The sequence below is a fragment of the Podarcis muralis genome, chromosome 6, assembly GCF_964188315.1.
Source record: "Podarcis muralis chromosome 6, rPodMur119.hap1.1, whole genome shotgun sequence".
In the NCBI taxonomy this organism is placed as follows: Eukaryota; Metazoa; Chordata; class Lepidosauria; order Squamata; family Lacertidae; genus Podarcis; species Podarcis muralis.
Genome location: NC_135660.1, coordinates 64897516 through 64919289, shown reverse-complemented (window position 1 = coordinate 64919289; position 21774 = coordinate 64897516). Strand labels below are relative to the sequence as shown.

The following is a 21774-nucleotide window of genomic DNA, read 5'->3' as shown; positions in this document are numbered from 1 at the left end:
CACCCGAAACAACCATAAACTGTAGTTCTCATCTGTCAGCTGTGGGAAGGTCAGAGCTTTCTCAGCTCCTGGAACCCGGTCAACCATTCTGGAACTCTTCCAGACCCACAATACCACACCAACAGGAGAAGGAGTTTCCAAACCTTTCTCAAAGTCCAAAAATGTGCAGTCATCCACTCAGCAGCTGGGCCCATAACCGAAGATGTTGGCTATTTGCAGACTAGTTGCACTGCAGAGAGCTTGCTGGGGAGGCCACACATTACAAGGAACGCAAAATAACTTTAACTAGGTTTTAATAACAATAACAAAAACTCCTTTTACACTAAACATATCAATAAGCATGACCCAACCCCCAGGGTACTGAGAGAGCAAGGTGCTGCTCTTTATATACTATACCCAATTGCTGACACAGCTTAATTAACACAACTTAACAGCACCTGCTATACTGCTTCACAGCTGTAAAACTAGGTCATGTTATTTGCTCTGGCCCTTAAAGACATACATATCTTGTGGAACAATAATGAACCTTCAAATTTAAAGAGACCATTCAACACACACCCCTTCCTACGCCACTGCAGGAGCACTCTCCCCTCGAGTGATTTCCAGAAATCAGAAGCATTGATGTCTCCAACTCTGCAGGGAGAGCACAGCCTTTATGGCTAGTAGCCTTCGACAGCCCTCTCCTCCATGAATCTGCCTAATCCAGAAGCATAGTGGGGTGAGGCAGGGGGCACTGGGCGCCACACTGCAGGGCCTGAGCCACACGTCTCTCCTAAGGGGGAAGTGGCAGGCGGACTGCCTTCAAGCTCTGTACAGCTTTTTCAAGCAGCAGGGGGCTTGAGTCTGCCCACTGCTTCAGCCGCCCTACAGCTGAGGGGGAGGCTGCGGAGAGGCTCCAAGCAATAATAATAATAATAATAATAATAATAATAATAATAATAATAATAATAAAAAATTTATTTCCCTAGCCACTTTGGGCGGCTCCCAATCAAGTGTTAAAAACAATAAAGCATTAAATATTAAAAACATCCCTAAACAGGGCTGCCTTCAGATGTCTTCTAAAGATAAGATAGCTGCTTATTTCCTTCACATCTGATGGAAGGGCGTTCTACAGGGTGGGTGCTGCTACTGAGAAGGCCTTCTGTCTGGTTCCCTGTAACCTCACTTCTCACAATGAAGGAACTGCCAGAAGGCCCTTGGCACTGGATCTTGGCTCACCCCGCCCCCATGGCAGATTCCCCCCCAAAATTACACCATAATTTAAAACATATAGAAAGTAAAAACTACAGTGCAATAAACTGAAACTCGTAGAAATTTTCTAAAAATCTGGGTAGGCTTGTCTAAAGAAGAATGTATTCAGCAGGCGCTGAAAGGAACACATTGAAGGCAACTGCTTAATATCAAGAGGCAGGGAATTCCAAAGTGTTAGCGCTGCCACACGGAAAGATCGAGTTCTTACAGATGTGTGGATATTATGTGGATATTATGTGAAGTGGTCAAGTAGGCACATGTGGCGTAAGGTGATATCCTAAGAAAACTGGTGCCTTTAGATACTGTGGCTCCAGATCCCTGGAATCATCTTCTCCTTGAAAGGAAACATGCTTCAACATTTCTATATATTTAGACGTTGGCTGAAAACTTTTATCCTCCAATTAGTCTGCTCAGGTTCTGCCATGTTGGTTTCGTGTTTTTAATACTGTTTTATCATTTGCAAAAGGTTTAAAAGTTTTTTTGGGGGTTTTTTGTATGGTACTGAGGTATTCTTTGAATGTAGAGCTGTTCATATATTTTTGGAATAAATTATTAAAGTGTATATATTTTGTCAGCATTACTTGTGAAGCGATAGCTGTGAGATTTCCTCACCCTGTCTTGTTTTCTCCTCTTCCACACCACCTTTACAAACAATACATAGACAGAAGATGTGGTGGCTTGTTGCCATCGCTTGCCTAATACAAGCAACTGGAGGCTCAGAAGAATTGAGTAGGAGGAGAAGAGATGTAAATCCTGAGGTTCACATGAATGTCGTAAGCTCCATAATCTTTTTACCAATGTTATCACAGATGCAGGCCTGAGATAGGCCTGGAATGCAGATCTAAGGGACCCGAAAAGCAGCACTTGTTCCTTCTCTCTTCCTTCCCCAGTCTAGAACAGGGATAGCCAACAAGGTGCCTCAAGCTGCTGTTGTGGCGCTCCAGTTCCCATGAGCCTCAGCCTGCATGGCCAAAGGTCAGGGCCTAATGAGAGTTCTAGCCCAACAACATCCACAGGGCACAGTGTTGGAAATCCCAGATCTAGAACATCAAAAGCATAACTATTGATTAATGGGGTGGGGATATGCAATTAGGAGCAATGACAAACAACCCATTGGGGAATGCGGAACTTTTCCTTGAAGTGATACTGAGGAGCCTGGGAAACACGAAGCAATGCTGCTTCCAGTTTCCCTCCTACTGTCATGAACTCTGTGCAGACTTATTGGCAGAGTGGCTCAAAGGGGGGAGGAAGAACTGGACAAGAGAGTGGGGAGGGGGTTGATCTTTGGGAGTAGCCCACTGGTCTGAGAGGTGCAGATCCTTCAAGTGTCCCTATTTTTCAGAAACAGTCCCGGATTTACAGAACCTGTCCCAATTTCTGATTTGATCCCAGAATGCCCCGCTTTTACTTAGGACATCCCTGTTTCCATTCCACCTCTCTTTTAAGTCAGAACCAGTGAAGGCGGTGAAGGTCCTGTGTGAGTGTCTGGAGGCAGTTGGAGGATGGATGGCGGATAACAGATTGAGGTTGAATCCTGACAAGACAGAAGTACTGTTTTTGGGGGACAGGAGGCGGGCAGGTGTGGAGGATTCCCTGGTCCTGAATGGGGTAACTGTGCCCCTGAAGGACCAGGTGCGCAGCCTGGGAGTCATTTTGGACTCACAGCTGTCCATGGAGGCACAGGTCAAATCTGTGTCCAGGGCAGCTGTTTACCAGCTCCATCTGGTACTTAGGCTGAGACCCTATCTGCCTGCAGACTGTCTCGCCAGAGTGGTGCATGCTCTGGTTATCTCCCGCTTGGACTACTGCAATGCGCTCTATGTGGGGCTACCTTTGAAGGTGACCCGGAAACTACAACTAATCCAGAATGCGGCAGCTAGACTGTTGACTGGGAGCGGCCGCCGAGACCATATAACACCGGTCTTGAAAGACCTACATTGGCTCCCAGTACGTTTCCGAGCACAATTCAAAGTGTTGGTGCTGACCTTTAAAGCCCTAAATGGCCTCGGTCCAGTATATCTGAAGGAGCGTCTCCTCCCCCATCGTTCTGCCCAGACACTGAGGTCCAGTTCCGAGGGCCTTCTGGCGGTTCCCTCACTGCGAGAGGCCAAGTTACAGGGAACCAGGCAGAGGGCCTTCTCGGTAGTGGCGCCCGCCCTGTGAACGCCCTCCCACCAGATGTCAAAGCGATAAACAACTACCTGACATTCAGAAGACATCTGAAGGCAGCCCTGTTTAGGGAAGTTTTTAATATGTGACATTTCAGTGTATTTTTTATCTTTGTTGGAAGCCGCCCAGAGTGGCTAGGGAAACCCAGCCAGATGGGCGGGGTACAAATAATAAATTATTATTATTATTATTATTGGAGAAATGTTGGAGGGTATGGAATAAGATGTCCCTATTTCCATCAGAGAAACATTGGAGGGTATGGAGGTGCTGAGCTGGATGCTGGAGAAGGGCTGAGTGGGTAGTCATGAGAACGCCCTGCTTCAGCGCTGTCAGTGCCCAAGAAGAGCTGCCTGACTTGGCTTCCTGCTACTGAAGCACTTCTCGCTTCTGGGGACGTGCCTGAGTCTTAATCAGACAGGATGTGACGTGGCTGAAGCAGTGTGAGTGGACACAGCCCACTTACTTACCCAGTTCCATAGCTCAGGGTGGCGGCTGCAGATATGCCTATGTCGATTCCTAGGGCGGCTTCTGTCAATCCAGGATGTCCCAGCTAAATTGGGACACTTGAGGGGTATGGAGTAGGTCTACCAGGATTCACCCAAGGTGGTCTCCTCTCTGGCAGACAGATTATAACATTATGAATTAAAACATCTCAGCAATTTATTTTATTTCTTTTTCAGAGTGAGCTGATCTGTTACAAAGGATACCCCAGTGAAGAGTATGAAGTCTTAACAGATGATGGCTATTATTTGACAATAAACAGAATACCTTTTGGAAGAAAAAATCTTACAGTCAGAGGTATCTGGTATATATTTATATTTTAACAAATCCTAAGTCTATGCAAGTGGTATAAGAAAAGCCTTAATCGCTAAACCAGTGCCGTGTTTTGAAAATACTAAAGCTTTACTTAAGCTTTCAAAGCCTCAGTCAAGCCCAGAAGCGACTGGTCCCAGAAGGCCATTGCATGACCCCTAGAGCCCCACAAAAGCATTCAGAATCACAGGTGGGCTGAAACTGAAGGGGCGGAAGGGCAGGAAAACCAGCTCCACTCCTCGTGTCAAAAGCCGATTTAGGGGGGCGCCACAGGTTCGCCTGCAGTGGGTGCCAAGCCAAAAGGGTGCTTCGGGGGCGCTGCAGCTATGATGAACAACAGAAGGTGAGAGGTGGGGGGCACCACTGAAATTTAAAAGTCCAAAATCTGCCACTGCAACTGTCCTATGTTGAACAGGAAGGCCTGAAGGGGGCTCATAAGTGCTTTCAGCTGAATGCAGTTCCAAGCCTCTCTGTAAGTGAGAAGCAGCCCGCTTGGTCAGAATCACATGGAAGCATCCCCATAGAAGCACATGGAAAGGTATTGAGCAGAGCATGCTTTCAAGGTCGCTTCAAACCTTCCAGGAAAGTCAGTGGTGGGGTGCGCATCCCTAGTGCATATGGGGGCTTTGGGAGCAGGGCTGTTGGCTGCACAGACGCCTGTTTCAGTGTTCACATGTTCTTTTGAATGCTTGAATAGGGCTTTGCTAAGAAGCCTCTTCTACAGTCAAGGCTCCGATTCATGTGCCTAACAAAGTTATTGATATAATGGACTGAAATATAAATGATGGTTTCCGAACATGAGATATATTTCTTAAAATCATCTTTGTTATCATGGCACGGAAATTCTCATCTGCTTTGTTTTAAAATTTTCTTTTTTAAACTAGGTCCCAAGCCTGTTGTGTTACTGCAACATGGAATACTTGGAGAAGCTAGCTTCTGGGTCGAAAACATGGCCAACAACAGCTTCGGATTCATATTAGCAGATGCTGGCTATGATGTTTGGATGGGGAACAGCAGAGGAACGAGCTGGTCTCAGAGACACCAGAATCTGTCAACTGACCAAGATGAATTTTGGGATTTCAGGTAGTTTGGATAGAAAAAAGTAACAATATCATAGCAATTGACGGTATTATCTTGCACATTAACTATTAAATTATGAAGATAATAAATATTCATGAAATTTGCAAACACCTATTATTCACTCAGATTATTCACATTACAAAAGCAAGCATGGCTCATCTACCTGAGTAATCTCAACAGTGATTGGCAGTGCCTCTCCAGGGCTGATGTCAGAGATCAAACTAGGGACCTTATCCATGTAAATAATGGACTCCTACTATTGCACTACAGGCCCCATGCCATCAGTTATTCAGATATACGCAAACTGATGATAAACATTCCATGAACTTTCAAATTATGCACCTATCATCTTCTCTAAAGAGATGCTGGTAGGTAGTCTACATAACAGAGGCAATGCTCAATGTGTGAGCAAAATTTTGTTTGTGTTGGGGTAGTGGTGGCTATTAACCAGTGCAATGATATAATTTTGCTGAAACAATTAAGATATTCCCTGCCTTTTTGAAAGACTTTTTGACCACAAAGTCATGGAACTCTTCTCTCTTCTCATCCCTACCAGCAGCATCTACATGTTAGGCATGGGCTTTAGCGGGAGAGATCTGCACAGGATAAACTTATATCCAGCAAAATCAGAGTGCTGTTGTTGATCATAATAGTTAGTCCTCGTTAGGGATGGAAGGATCTGTCTGTAGAAGTCTACAAGCTGGAGGTTTTTCACATCCTACAGATCTATGTGTGATTTTCTATGTCTGATGCCTGTTAGAAGTAAAACGTGGATCCCAAGACCCTCAAAATAAATTCTGAACAAAATTGGTGAAGCAGCAAAGAGTCTATTGAGTACAATGCGTTCATGCAAGAGCAGGTGTCCAAAGTAGGAACAGCCCAAATTGGCAAGGCACAATCTTATATTCTTTATACCCAAAGCACAGGTTCCCTCCCTTGTTTCCCCACTGGCTGGGTACATGCAGGGTTTACAGCCTATCATGACCACCTAATTAAAATACTAAAATCCCCGCCTTTGTTGACATCTCCCATTACTCTAGTTCCAACGACTGCTACTCCTGTTTACCTTTCTCCTTATTTGGTCCATGTTTCTTATGGTTTTACACATTGACTCAAGCAATAAATCCACATCCCAACCACTAGTGGGTGTAACCGAGTCCCATATTAGTTGAAACGTACAGATAAATCGCATAACAGCTGCAAACAGCCCTATCTATAAGCCTCCTAACCACAAGCTGTTCTAAAAATACATGTAAGCAAGTTTCTGCTGTCTGCGGTCATCTAACTGTTGCAGCCTTGTGGCCTTTTGAAAAGGCAACATTTTTATTCCTCACAATGCCCCTTTCCCCTGATTCATATGTGAGGGCACCATTGTGGCTGGGTGAACCTGTTACTCCTAGTTAGGGATGGAAGGATCTGTTGGTTTTGGTTCTCTCAGTTTGTCATTTTTTCCCAAACTTAAATTTGGTTCTCCACATATCTGCAGCAATTTGAAAATTTTCTTTTTAACAAGTCTTCAGGAAAATTCTTCAGTGCTTTAGTGCAGATTTCTCTTGATATATTTTGGTGTGCACATTTTATCATGTCATTTTCACTATTTTTTATTCACAGTTTTGCATAATATGTGTATTTTTGCAAACTTTTGATTGGTTGGAGGATGGCATCACAACATATGGATAAATATGAATTTTGAAAGAGGGCCGTGTTTCAGTTGTCATATTGTCTTAGAAAGTGCGAATTTGAAAAATTCAGGTTTCAATGCAATCTGAATCAAATCCCTTCCCCTTCCCTCATCATACCCTTAATTTTAATAGGGTTACACTGAGCAGGACAGTAACTAAAAGCTAGAGATCTCTACGCATGTTGGATTTCCACGTGCGTACTGTGACCTGCATGATTCCAGAATGTGTGGAAAGAAGTAGAAGTCTACATACTGAACATCCTCACATCCTACAGCCTGCTTTTATGTGTGATGGTTCTTCATGAGATTCATGTGTGAAGTGAAAAAATGGGGTGTGGGTGTGATGTTTAGTGATGTTCTGTTGCTGGAAGCAACTGCTGCAAAATTAAAGCGGAGAATAGGGATGGTGGCGCCATCACCTGGTTCTGCACCCACATTTCAAGCAAAACCTTCCAGAAGGCAACTCTGGGTGAACATCTAGGAGTTCAGATGAAGAGGTGTCACTAATTTTGCCATAACATTTAAACCTTTTCTTCAGTTTCCATGAAATGGCCATCTATGATCTTCCAGCAACGATCAACTTCATTCTGAAGAAAACTGGGCAGAAGCAACTGTATTACGTAGGCTACTCTCAAGGCGCTACCATTGGTATGCTAAAGTGGACTGGTCCATTTTTGTCTCTTTCTCTTGTTCTCTCTCTTTCAAAAAAAATGTCCTATGTTCTGCCCTTCTGGATCCTGGAGCCAGCTGTAAGGATTCAAGTCTTGCCCCCAGCACTGGCAATGATTTTGTGAATCTGTCAGCACTGTTTTGCCTGCATTCCCTTCATGCTCTTGCTTGACTCACCTATAGGTTACATTGGACTCTCAAGGGAATATCGGGTGGATATGGTTTCTAGTAGACTAGGGATCAGAAATAAACACCCCCCAGGCTAGATGCATCCCAGATCCAGTTTTCAATTGGCCTTCTGGGTCCCCCCACCATGCAACCATCAGCTATTCAGTGGGAATGAAAATAACCTGTTATGTTACAGAATAAAACCTTACAATAAGTCCCACAGTTATCGTGACAACGCTGACCCTGCTGCTCACACAGCTATGGTCCAGACCTTCCCAGTGTGAGGTCCATTTTAGGGCTTTGCAGTAACAAGGGAAACAGAGCTCAGTGCTTGTCCCATATACCTTAGATTACATTACAGTTGCTGTGTAGTGATACCTTTTAAAAAAATGCCTATATGACCTGAAGTCTAGAATAGGTACCAGCAGGGCTCTTTTCTCAGCCAGAACTTACCAGAACTCAGTTCCAGCACCTCTCAGGTGGGCGCCATTGCCATTGTAAGAGAACTCATGGTGAGTTCTGACACCTTTCCCCCCAGAAAAATAACACTGGATATAAGGATGTTGTTATGTAGTTTTGGGTAGTCCCAGGGGCAGAGTTCATTGTAAATCTGTTCATTCACCTAATGAGTATATCTGTAAAAGAGAAACTTTTAAAGAATCACCTACATTACTTTACTGGCAACTGGCTTCAACCTAAAGTGAAGAGGGGTGAGGGTTGGGTTTTTCCACTCTTCACTGCCCCTCAGTTTCCTAACAGCAGCTCCAGTGTCCATATAAGGCAGTTATAGGGAACCCGTGGTCCTCTAGACGCTGTTGGACTCCAACTCCCATCAGCTCCAGCCAGGAATGATGGGAGTTGTGTTGCAGCAACATCAGGGGGACCACAGGTTCTCCTCTGCTATAGGGCCAGGGAGCAGAGGTGGATCTCATTTCAGTGGTGCCCTGTGAAATGCCAAAATTCAGTGCCTTTAATTATAGTAGCAGAGCCCCCAAGGATCTGCACCTAGTGTGACCAAGCCGGTTGTGCTACCCTAAGTCTGCCTCTGCAGGGAGTACCCTTTAAACTGGTGAATGAATTTCTTAACATGGTTATCAGCAGCTCCAAACGCCCACTGTGTTTTTCTCGTTCACCCTCCTCTCCCTTTCAGGTTTCATCGCATTTTCAGTCATACCAGAACTGTCTCAGAAAGTCAACATGTTTTTTGCCCTGGCTCCTGTGATTTCTCTTCAGCATGCAACAAGCCCTATGTTGAAAATAAGCCCCATGTTTCCTGAATACTCATCCAAGGTACCCGTCAATCACTATTTTATGAGTGTGGAAATCAAGAATTTGCAAATGGAAATTCAACCCCCCTTTCAAAATTTGCTCATCTCCAAATTATGGTTCTCTGGCCAAGTAATATGTACAAAAAAATGCATAAACCAGGGTAAAATATTCATATAGAGTAAATAGTGAAAATAACATACAAAATGCATTATAATAGGGAAAATTGCTCTGCAAAAATTATGTGTGCTCGGCAACATTGCATACAAAAATGTGCATTGCTCAGAAATTTTCATGCAGACTTGTTTTTTTGTTTTTGTTTTTAATCACAAACTTGATGTGGGAATTATGCAGAACTGAGCTTAAGCATGGGAGAATGAGAAACGGAGAAAAATGAAATAGATGAGCCTATCCACACCCACTGGCAGAGGAAGGGGGGCGTGGGGAGAGCGCACCAGCCCAGGCACCATCGAGGAGGGGGCTACAATCGTGGCCACCCCCGGACACATGCCATGCACCCCCCACCATGCCAGGGCCTACGCCCCCGTGAGCAATGCGTCAAGCCCACTGGACGCGCATCATGCCCCTGCGGGCGGTGCATCACACCCCCCAGGCTCATGCCATGCCCCCACGGGGCTCACGCCATGCCCCCACAAGTGACGTGCCACGCCCCTGGGATGCGCGCCAGCCACTCCCCCACCTACTCTCTATCCCTGGTGCCGGAGCATGCAGCTTTGTCACTGTCCACACCCCCAAACTTCCTGCATTGAACTGGAAGGTCTGAAGGGGACTTTTAAGTAGATTTGGTTGGACAGGCGTACAAACCTCCCTGTAACTGGATCTGGGTGTTATCAGCGAATGTGGGAAGGTTGGAGATGGAGCAGGTGCAGCTGGCACATGCAGGCACACTGAGGGCACATGGTCACCACATGGTTTCCTCCTCCTGGTCTCCGATTTAAACCTTTTAGGAGGTGCAGCCAGGGAGAAGGAATTCCCTAGAGGCATGTAGCTTATTTTGCCACTTTATGAAAGCTTCATTATATGTAAGGTCTTTATATCTTTACAGAGCATGCTTGCCAGAGGAGAATTTGTTTTGTCTCGCAGGCCTGTGAGAAACTTTATGCAGAAATTATGCCGCGCTTCTTTTATGCAGAAATTATGTGCACGCCTCATGTTCACTATTTCGGGTGGATTCAATGCAACAAATCTAAATATGGTATGTAGATGTGTGAAGAAGGCATAGTAGTTGATTACTGGTTTAACAATATGTTCAACTTTTCACAAGCTTTCGTTTTTGAGGCAAAAAGCTTCCAAAGGGAGCAAAAATTCCATGGCTAATGGAAAAGTCCTGTTGAACAGAAATAATAATAATAATAATAATAATAATAATAATAATAATAATTATAATAATAATTATAATAATAATAATTTATTACTTATACCCCACCCAACTGGCTGGGCCTCCCCAGCCACTCTGGGTGGCTTCCAATAGGATATTAGAAACACAATAAAACATCAAACATTAAAAACTTCCCTAAACAAGGCTGACCAGCTGTCTTCTAAAAGTCAGATAGTTGTTTATTTCCTTGACATCTGATGGGAGGGCGTTCCACAGGGCGGGCGCCACTACAGAGAACGCCCTCTGCCTGGTTCCCTGCAATTACTCTTCTTGCAGTGAGGGAACCGCCAGAATGCCCTCGGTGATGGATCTCAATGTCCAGGCAGAACGATTGTGGTGGAGATGTTCTTTCACGTATACTGGCCTGGGGCCATTTAGAGATTTAAAGATCAGCACCAACACTTTGAATTGTGCTTGGAAACATAAGAGGACTTACTCCTGAGTACATACGCCTAGAATTGCATCATTACACCACAATCCTATGCAGGCCTACTCAGAAGCAAGTCTCACTGACTTCAATGGAACTTACTTTCTGGAAAATGTGTACAGCATTGCAGCCTTCGTGGGTTGGCATGTTTGCATATGTCCAGATTGCACATGATATGATTTCAGATCAGAATGTGTTTTCAATGAAACAAATCTGTGCACATTTTTTGTTCTTCCCCTTCTTCTTCTTCTTCTTCTTCTTGGAAATAATATTTATTAAATTTTCCATATTAAACCAATTAAAACCACATTAAAACATTCCAAATTACAATTAATCATAAAAAAGCCAAATACAAATGCTGAATTATCTATCTTTTTGAGTGTCTTCCCATGCTCTGAAGTTCGCGGAGTGCTGATCAACCAATGTTGCATTGCATTTCATAATTCTTCAGTGAACCACTCCAATGTTAATCCTTCTGTCTTTTATTAATTTTTATTCCTTCAGCCACTGGTCTGTTCAACTTTCGCTTTTATAAATCTGTGTGGAATCTTCCTTGTTGAAATCCATATTATATTTCTGCTCTCAAGGGCCGTAATATTCCAAGTCTCAAACAAAGAGACGCCAGCAGCCCTTAGCAACTCTCCTGGGTTCCCCTCTGCGCGTTCGCAGCATCTCTTTGCAAGCTGATATTTCTGCCAGAACTTAACAACTCAGACCAGGATTTTTCCCACTGAAGGTAGCTGCCAAGTCCACACTCAGTCCAGATATAAACAAATCAAAGCGGCTACCAAAAGCTTTTCCAAACCAGCTGTTTTTTAAGTAGTAGCCTTTCCAGGGGAGGTTTTACCATATATAACTGGGAATACAGATATCAAGAAATAGAACATTAAAGGCTTACCTCCCTCTGGAACTATATAATTACCGGTAATCCATATGTTGATTCAACAAGCTGATCAGACTTAGCAAAGTTACTTTCAGTTCTCTGTGGCTGCTTGCAGATTTTAAATTGCGTCACTCCACTCCACCATAAATCTCAGGCAAACATCCAAAGTTCTTTGGCGTCTCTCCAGCTGTTTATGAAATATTGCTTCTACGCTGATACAATAAATCAAACTGGGGAGTCCTTTCATCCTCCTCTTAATTAACTCATAGTCCAGATTTCACACAATCCTTTTCATTCGTTAGGTTTAAAGTCTACTCACATATCCCAAGCAGCGTCTTAAGTTGTAGCAAAAGTCTTTCTCCAGATCTAATCCTTCTCAGTGGCTGGTTAAATTTGCAAGTTATTTTCTCTCTGCTAGTTCAAAGTAAGCCTGCTAAATAAGTCCGAATTTTATCTTTTAAAAGAGCCCTCTGCTCATGACAACGACATTTGGAGAGTTACCTAGGCATGTGTGTTTTCCACTCAGTGCCCTCTGCCCCCACAATCCCTCGGGATGGGTGGCAGATATTGGGCAACTGCGGCTGAATCTGCCTCCTCTACAACCCTGGAGGAGTTTTGGGGAGGCTAATTACTCCCATATTCCCTCCCTAATCTCAGCCTTGGAAACCTGAGAGAGGCAGATGTGGAGCAGCTCGGGCAACCATTGCTAAACATGAAAGGTGAGCAAATGGGATCCCAGAGAGATTAGAGTTCCTGGGTTTACAGCTCAGGGTTTGTCTAGACTGGAAACAAACCATGAACTTGTGTTTGCGTGACATGCTAAGCCAAACCATGGCTCAGCTCGCAGCAGTGCAAGAGCCGGAGGACCCCGAGAGGAATGCAGCAAACTCCTTCCCAGGAATCTTCACACTTGGAACTAAGTCAAGGTTTTTGGCTTAGCATTTCATGTAAACCAATCCCTAAGTACTATGCAAACACAAAATACCATACAACAAGAAATTCAGATATAATCAAAGGAATAGCAGTATGACTGGGCTTTTAAAATACTTTAAGTCAGGGCCTTTTTTCAGCTGGAACTCACCGGCATCTCTTAGGTGGGCACTGTTGCCATTCTAAGAGAAAGAGGGAGGCGATCATGGTGAGGTCCGGCACCTCTTTTTCTAGAAAAAATGGCACTGCTTTTAATACTTTCAAAAGCACAGCATGGGGTTGGACATTACCTTGACAAGCAGCCACTGAATGATCTGTCTTCCGTGATTTTTTCTCGACGCCTTTCAAAGCCAGCATTGCATCTTGCAGAAGCCGATTCCCAGTTGAGCTATGCACTGGGTGGCAAAGATCATTTGTTTTGTCTGTCCTGAATCTGCCAACCCAAAGCTTCACTGGGTGGCTTCAGGTTCTTGAAATACAAGAGGGTGAAACCCCAAACCCTCTCCCTCTGCACCATGCATAATTGTATGCCAAGGGTCAGCAAACGTTTTCAGCAGGGGGCCGGTCCACTGGTCCTCAGACCTTGTGGGGGGCCGGACTATATTTTTTTTTGGGGGGGGGGATGAACATATTCCTATGCCCACAAATAACCCAGAGAAGCATTTTAAATACAGTGGTACCTTGGGTTAAGTACTTAATTCGTTCCGGACCTGAAACTGTTCTTAACCTGAAGCACCACTTTAGCTAATGGGGCCTCCTGCTGCTGCCGCGCTGCTGGAGCCTGATTTCTGTTCTTATCCTGAAGCAAAGTTCTTAACCTGAAGAACTATTTCTGGGTTAGCGGAGTCTGTAACCTGAAGCGTATGTAACCTGGAGTGTATGTAACCCGAGGTACCACTGTAAAAGCACACATTCTACTCATGTAAAAACACCTGGCAGGCCCCACATATAACCCAGAGGTGCATTTTAAATAAAATGACACATTCTACTCATGTAAAAACATGCTGATTCCCGGGCTGTCTGCAGGCTGGATTTAGAAGGCGATTGGGCCGGATCCGGCCCCTGGGCCTTGGTTTGCCTACCCATGTTGTATGCTATCCTACTCACCTTATTTCTAGACTAGTTACAGATGTAGTTTCCTTTGCCTGTTCCTCAGATTATTATTTTTAAAAATAAATTTTAAAAATGTGTTTGCTTTTCAAATCAAATGTTTCTCACAGAGCCGTGCAGATGTGTATGCAGCTCATTTTCCAGATGTAACATCATCTAAAAACCTTCTACACTGGAAACAGGTAGAGTTGTGCACTTTTAAGCAGATGTGGTGGTCAAGAGGGTTCTATGGTTCTACGGTCTGTCAAAAATTGCAAACTCATATTGACTGCATTTGTGTGTTCAGACCCAGAAGCCTCTAAAACCCTAAATAAATTCACACTTGACTCAAATCTTGGTTTTGGTTTTTGGCAGAATTTAGGCCACAACTTTATTGATTACAGAAAGTGAATGGTTGCATAGGTTCTGGTTTGACTAGCTCCCTGCTGTGCAGGTAGCACTGACCCAGGGTTCCAGCATAGGTCAGCCAAGGGTGAACACCTGGATAAGCGGAAAGCTGGGAACAAGCTATCTCCACCACCCAAATGTCCCCCTGGAATCAGGCACAGGCACAACCCCCTCTCAGGGGCTGACCAAACCATTGAGTCTCTGGATTCCTTTAACGGAATTCCCTTCACATAGGGATGGCGAGAGTGTTCTCCCATCCCTATCACTTGAACCAGAGCCTATCCACAACCTTACAAATTGTGACGATTTGCTATGCGGCAGTTGAAACCCAAATGGCAACAGCCAATCAGCCAAGTGGGAAAAATTCCTGCCGTGCCCCTATCCCAACGACAGATGACACACGGCAGCATAGCAAGGTCAAGCACAAAGCCCTAAAAGTAGGGAGAGGTGGACGGGTGTTCCGAATGCACGCGCCGAAAGAGGAAGCTTTGGGTCACGTGCATGGGTATAAATAGGTCCCTTGAACCGTTTGGACTGTGTCCCATTGGCCAGATTGCACCCAGCTATGAGGGACCTACCAATCAGGTGTTGTGGCTGACCAATCATACCTACCCACAACACAGGGAGTCAGTTGTCCAGGTCTCACTGCAATACGTGCCCTCTTTAAGGGAGGCCCCGCTATAACACTTAACTGTTAGAGCTTCCACCAAAGAATACTGGAATTGTTAGTGTGCTTAACATTCCCTGGGAAGCCTCTAACCACAATTAAACCATTTTAAGTTGGTGCTATTGTTCTGCTTCAAGCTGTCTGCTGATAATACCAGCAGTGGCAGAGTTTTCACAATGTTCAGTAATATGTATTTTAATATGTAATATGTATTTTAATTAAATATGTATACATAAGTAATATGTATTTTAATTAATGCATTATCTAATTCTATGGCTCTCCTATTATTTTGATAGATAAGAGATTCAGGGTTATTCAGGTATTTTGACTATGGGAACAAGAATGAGGGAAGATATAACCAGGTAAGAGAGAACAATTTTTATGGTGAAAAAATAAGTTTCTTCACTTATTTATATGTATTCCATTTTTCCTCCACGGAGCTCATACGTGGTTCTCCTCCTCCCTGTCATATTCTCATAACAACCCTCAAATGGGTTGTATCCAACTAAGATCCTTTCAGGGTAGACCCATTGAAATGGACGAACTTGAGTTAGCCATGTATAGCTTCAATAGGTTTACTCAGATTAGGACTAGGTTGTCTACAACTCTCCATGTTCAGAAGCAGAATATCTCTGATTACATAGTTACTATGGAGAGACCACAGCAGCCAGTGATCATCACAGTTTGTGGGGATAACCAGTTGGCCATTGTGGGGTCAAGAATCCTAGACTAAATGAATGTGATGTAGAAGACAAGTTCTTAAGCCCTTAAAAAAGAGTGCAAACTCAGTATCACTTACCATAGACTAGGAATTAATTACGCCACATTCCACAATATGTTCTTTTTTAAAAAAAAACAACAATTTTTAATTAATTTTCATTTATAACAATCCAATAAAAGCTACATTAATACAATACCAAATTATAATACGATTAAAAAAGCCAATTATCCAATACCAAATTAAACAATCCGTGTTCTAGATTTCAGGGAATGATATTCTTATTTCGTTCAGCTCCAGTACTCTTAGTTAGTCCAAATACGACAGTTCCGATCCTGAGTTTTATTTTTATTTTTAATATAAGCAGGCGTGATGCAGAAGCCTGGCTTGGAAACAAACTCTGCAGTAAGAGAGACCCCCAGAGGAAGTGGCCTTACAGTGATTCAGACCACTGGTCCATCTAGCTCAGAGTTGTGTCACACCAAGGCAGCGGCTCTCCATGATTTCAGACAGGGGTTTCTGCATGCAAAGCAGGCACTCTACCACCTCCTCAAAATGTGGGGTGAATCTCCCAACTCCCCAACTCCTTTTCCTCACTCAGATCAAGCTCCGTGTGCTTGGAGGGGGTCCCAGAGCCATTTCCATCACCTCAAACACTCCGCCATTCCCATGAAGGGAGACATGGTGCTGGCAGCAAAGAAATGAGGAGAACTCTCCTCCTCTCATAATCATTCTAGCTGCATGATGGGCCACAGACCACAGGGGTAGCTCTTCAGGGGAGCCTGTACTGCCACTCAGATTGCCTCAGGGTTTCCCCCCACCCTTGGTTTGGGGGTTTTTTAATTCACTTTTTTGCAAATATATAAACAACAAATTCTAAAAGCAGTTTAAATCATTTCTACAGAGAACAGAGGTACAATTACTGTATTTTTATATGGGTTTTGCTTGCAAAATGGGGGCGGGGGGGAGACAGCAGCTAATCCGAGGAGAGCCTCTGTGGATTCACTCATCCCAATTTAAAGCATGCTAGCAGTCCATGAGTGTTCTAGTTAGGAAGAAGGAAAATCTATCTTCCATATAAACCTGTGAACAGCCCATAGGTAGTCTGAATTGTGTCAAGGTGCTGTCATGAAGAACACTTGTGTGTTTATGGGTGATTAATGATCCTCTGTCTTTTACTCTCCAGAGTGTTCCGCCTTTGTATAAAGTAGAAGACATGAGTGTCCCAACTGCAGTGTGGTCTGGTGGGAATGACATCATTGCAAGCCCAGGAGATACAGCCATCTTAGTTTCTCGCATCTCTAACCTAGTTTACTACAAAAATATATCATACTGGAACCACTGGGATTTCATCTGGGGCCTCAATGCCCCCAAACTGGTGTACTGCAAAATCATAGAGTGGATGGGGAAGTCTCTGTAAATCAATATTTTGCTATAATAGATTTAATTCACTATCTTTTATTAACCATTCTTTCTTTTACACCTGTCACAACAAACCCTGTGCCCTGCTAACATGGAGAGCCCTTCTAGGCCACTGAAACCCACAGTTTGCTTGAGTTGCAAAACAATGAAGCTTGGAACTGTGCAATGGAGAACTTAAGAAACAGCAATGGAATACTAGCTCCGCCCAAGGTATGATGGATAACAGCAACAACTGACAAAAGATAGACATAATAAAGTACAAGGACAGAATAATAGCCACACACAAGAAGAGCAAAAAGAGAGTTTGAAGGCTTCACCTGAAGGACTGTAAATTATTTGATGTGCTATTGCAAATGGAAGTCATTAAAATTGCAGATGCGGTATAAGGGTTTGTTATTATGACTGGTGTGTCATTGGAATTTATAAGTTTTTGGAATGCAGAGTTTAAGTAAATTATCAAATTATCAATTCCGGCATGCAGGGAGCCAACAAAATAATATAATTTGGCATCTGAACATTTGGCATTAATAATTGTATTATAATTTGGTATTATAATTTGGTATTGACAATGAGGCTTTTATTGGGTTATTGTAATTGAAAACTAATAAAATTTTTACAAAGAGAATCAATCCCTCTGCCCACATAACTGAGGTGAATAGGAGCTGGGACCTGTCTTGTGACATTTCGCTAAACAGAGACAACTACCATTGAATTATCACTGTAAGGGCATAGCATGAGAGGCAGAGGATATCCAGTGAGTGAACTAGTTCAGAGAAATCCCACTGATTTAGTAATATCTTTTGACTTTGCTCAGCAGACACCTCCCTTTCATTGTCAGGCCTTTCAGACTGACCAGACCGATCAAAGGCCTGGAATGATTCTGAAACAGACCATCTAGAAACCCTCTTTAGCAACTGAGACAAGGAGGGTTGGAGAAGGGAGGATAAGGAACCTGCACACCCAAAAGAAAAAGCTGAGGCCTATCCTGCAATATTTTTTTCTAAACAGAGAAAAAACAAATTGTGAATTTTCACCAGAAGAATTTAGGGGCACCAGGGCTGAGCAACGAGACACTTAAGGACCACATCATCAACATCATCATTTTTAATTTGTATACCATCTTTCTAGCTTACAATACCCAAGGCGGTTTACAAGCTGAAGAAATGTACATCTTATAACAATCTAATGCAGTACAAAAATGTGAAAACAAAACAAAACTTTAAAACAAGCAACCTACATCATAAAAGTAACATTCAACAATCATTAGAATAGTATAAAATAAGAATAATATCAACATATAAAAGTTAAACAGAAATCCACTCAACAGTTACAATAAATAATTTCTAAACTATAAGCACTAAAACAACGGCAAGCCACAGTACATAAAATAATACAATACAAATTGAGAAGCAGAGACTAGAGGGTGGAGCAAGGCAGGTGGAAGGAGGCCTTGCCTGATGAAGTCTCTCCCCTCACAGTTTTTCCTCCAGGACCAGCTCCCTTATGAGGACTCCCACAGAGCACTGCAACTGCTAGGGACAGTTTTTGGCATTTGTTGTTCTGTTCTAAGAGGGGTTATGAAACAAGACCATTTAGATGTTGTATGGTCTCCATTTATATGCTTTATACACTGCATATGTCTTCAGTGTTCTCTATGCGGCGAAGCTAACTTATTGTTATGTGACCCTTATTTATAAAGTGCCCCTTTGCAGGATCTATTTCATCGTGATATCTGCAACAGTGTACTGTTGTCTATTTCATCCTAATTGCAATAACGTGTTCCACACAATTCTTATTCTATGTTTCTTCATTGTTTATCTTGTACGCACATTGTTTTGAAAACTCAGGAAATACTTCTTAAGAAAGATGCATTGATGTTGAGTAAGGAGATGTGATGCTGGAGTGGGACTAGAAGCGTGGTTCCTCCATTGCTTCAACATGGAACTGCCCTCAACTCAAATATGGTAACTTATGATTGGGGTAATAATGAATGAAATCCAGTTGCTTGCCATATTTCCATAACGAGACATTCTCTTTGGTGCAATTTATACGAGGATGCAGAAAGAGATTTATAGGAGAGTATTAATGGTTAAGCACCATCCTGCCTCCCCAAAACTCAGCTGGGTATTGCAAACATTCCTTGCAAGTGCTTAGCAAGATCGCAAGAGTTTGTTTGTTTTTAATTAAAAATATAGTTTTGCAAGGATTGCTCATAAAACAGACTTTCCCTCCCCTACTGCATTATCAAAAATAGGTCACAAATTTTGATTCCCCTCCTGTCCCTATGAATCTCTCCTCCTCCTTCCTGAGAAAATAAAATAAATTCCTCTTACAAAGGGGGTAATGCACAGAAGTGATCACTAGTGCTGTTGCATGTGGTGGAGCTGAACTGTGGAACCACCCAGCTAATACTGATATCACTGCTGCTTACTTATACTAGGCTGGTGCTTGGGCCCAAACCTCACTGCTACCTAACCCAGCCTGGTCCAAGAAAGCAGCTGGTTGGGAGGGTGGCTCTGCCCCACCATGTGTGATAAGGGATAGTGAAGCCTCCTTTAGATTGGAATAAGTTGCATCTGACGTGGCTATGCAATCATAAATTATGTCTTGTCAAGATTCTGATTAAGCCATCATCCAATGCATTGCAACCCTAGAAATCACTCCAACATTTGCACAACTTGACCAACTTCCAGTAACATAGAGAAATAGGGTTGGGTTTTATCTGTGTATTGATGACACAATCTGTAACCCCAGATTTCAACTTAGCAATAGCTTCGTAGAGATATTATAAAGCATGGGAAACCTAAGGTACATCACAGCATAACTGCTATGCGGCCAAACACAAGACTCCCACTGCTGTTTTCTGGAACCAGTCCTTCAAGTAGGTGTGGAAGCACTGCAGCACTTGAGTATCTCCCACTCCCACCTTGCAGAACTGGTCCAGGAGCATACTATAACCAATAGTACAGTGGTACCTCGGGTTACAGGCACTTCAGGTTACATACACTTCAGGTTACAGATTCCACTAACTCAGAAATAGTACCTCGGGTTAAGAACTTTGCTTCAGGATGAGAACAGAAATCGTGCTCCAGCGGCGTGGCAGCAGCAGGAGGCCCCATTAGTGGTGCTTCAGGTTAAGAACAGTTTCAGGCTAAGAACGGACCTCCGGAATGAATTAAGTTCTTAACCCGAGGTACCACTGTATTAAAAGCCTTTAAGGGATTAAGGATTACACTTCCCCATACTCCCAATACAGGTCTTTGATCCGGGTGACCAAAGCTGCTTTGGCACCAAAATCCATTCTGAAGTCAAATGGAAATGCATCCAGATCAGTGGCCATGCCCCACCTAAGCATCTCTAAAATCCTGATCCCTCCCCCCCCCCATGACATACAATTCTTATTATTCAAAAAGTGAACTATTCATGTGGAGGAAGCCTAAAGGGCCATTAACTGTTAATAACTCATTCTCCAACTCCCCCCTTAAAAATCAAATTGCCCCTCTCTGGGGCGTGTGCCCCATCTTGGGAACCATGAGTCTAGATAGTCTGTTTCATGAAAGTGCAGCTGATGCTACACAACCATCACTGCCACAAGAACCTTGCACCCAAATGTGATATTTGTGACTGGGCAGTAAAGTCTTTTTCTGGCTCAGGTTTATTCTCTCTGATCCAAATCAGAACCCTGGACTGTGCACATAGAATAGCAAATCCATTAGGGCATTAAATAATCCTTAATTAAGCTATACCAGAAAATAATTAGAAGCATAATAAAACAGTTTTTTAAAAAATTAATCAGAGTGCAAGAGGTAAAGCTGGATTTGGGTGCTGTTGAAATTAAAGCCGTGTGATTTGGTGAAGCTATATATGCGGAAGAGGTTTAGAACTGGATATAGCATAAGCCTGATACAGAAAGGCCTCTAGCTAGGACAAATAAAAGGTTCAGCACAGGCCAAAAAAAGGAGGGAAGAAGGGTAGAACCCATGTCTACAGCCCTCACTCCAGTGCCTGGTCTCTGCTTGCCACCATGACCTGCCACTGCTGCTCTTCAGTAGCTCTCCCAGCCTGCTGCTGCTGCTGCTGCCGCTGCCAAAGAAAAACCTCTTTGGCCATTTCAGAGGCCCTTTAAATCTCTGTTTCATCTGCTTCCATGGCCCAGGATCTCCAAAGCTTTTCAGCTTTTTCAAGAACCTCCAGCAATGCCTGTCTTCATCAGAGTCCAGGTTGGGGCCTGCATGCAGCTGGCTTTTATGCCCAGGAGTGGACCAGAGGAACAAACTCCACCCTCAGTCTTCTTTCCAGTCCATCCTCCAAGCCATGTCCACAAGGTCACCTGCTATGGCTGCAAAATGGGCAGCCTTCCATGATCATGCCCAAGCTGGATCTGTGCCCACCACGGGAATCTGTGTTGGACCTCAACCGTGGCCTTGCCCCACCAGCTGAGAAGAGGCCATGACCTTTACGCGACGAGCAAATCACAACATTTTAAAATGTCATAACGTTACAAATAAGTATCAAAAGAAACCATGGGGATCCACACAAAGCATCCTCCCTTGCCGCCCACTTGACCTCATTAGTGGAATTTCTGAGGTGTGCATGAATCGGGAGTTAAGAGGTATGTAATTCTCTACTAAGAACATTGAGCCATTGTTTTCCATGAAGATGTCTAATAGCTAAAATAGTTGCCACAGCATTACTGCCATGTTGAGGAGGCTGAGAATGGATGCTGAAGAACTG

At 43.5% G+C, this 21774-nt stretch overlaps 1 protein-coding gene across 1 annotated transcript; it reads left to right on the top strand.

The window, feature by feature from the left end:
• Window positions 1–1917: 1917 nt before the first annotated feature.
• On the top strand, window positions 1918–17607 carry LOC114597292 (lipase member M-like). Its single transcript, XM_077930477.1, has 9 exons — window positions 1918–2024; window positions 4101–4218; window positions 5118–5316; window positions 7533–7642; window positions 8982–9121; window positions 10164–10313; window positions 13957–14028; window positions 15197–15262; window positions 16805–17607. The coding sequence occupies exons 1-9, from the start codon at window positions 1920–1922 to the stop codon at window positions 17036–17038; spliced, it is 1194 nt and encodes a 397-aa protein (XP_077786603.1). The 5' UTR covers window positions 1918–1919; the 3' UTR covers window positions 17039–17607.
• The last annotated feature ends 4167 nt before the right edge of the window (window positions 17608–21774 follow it).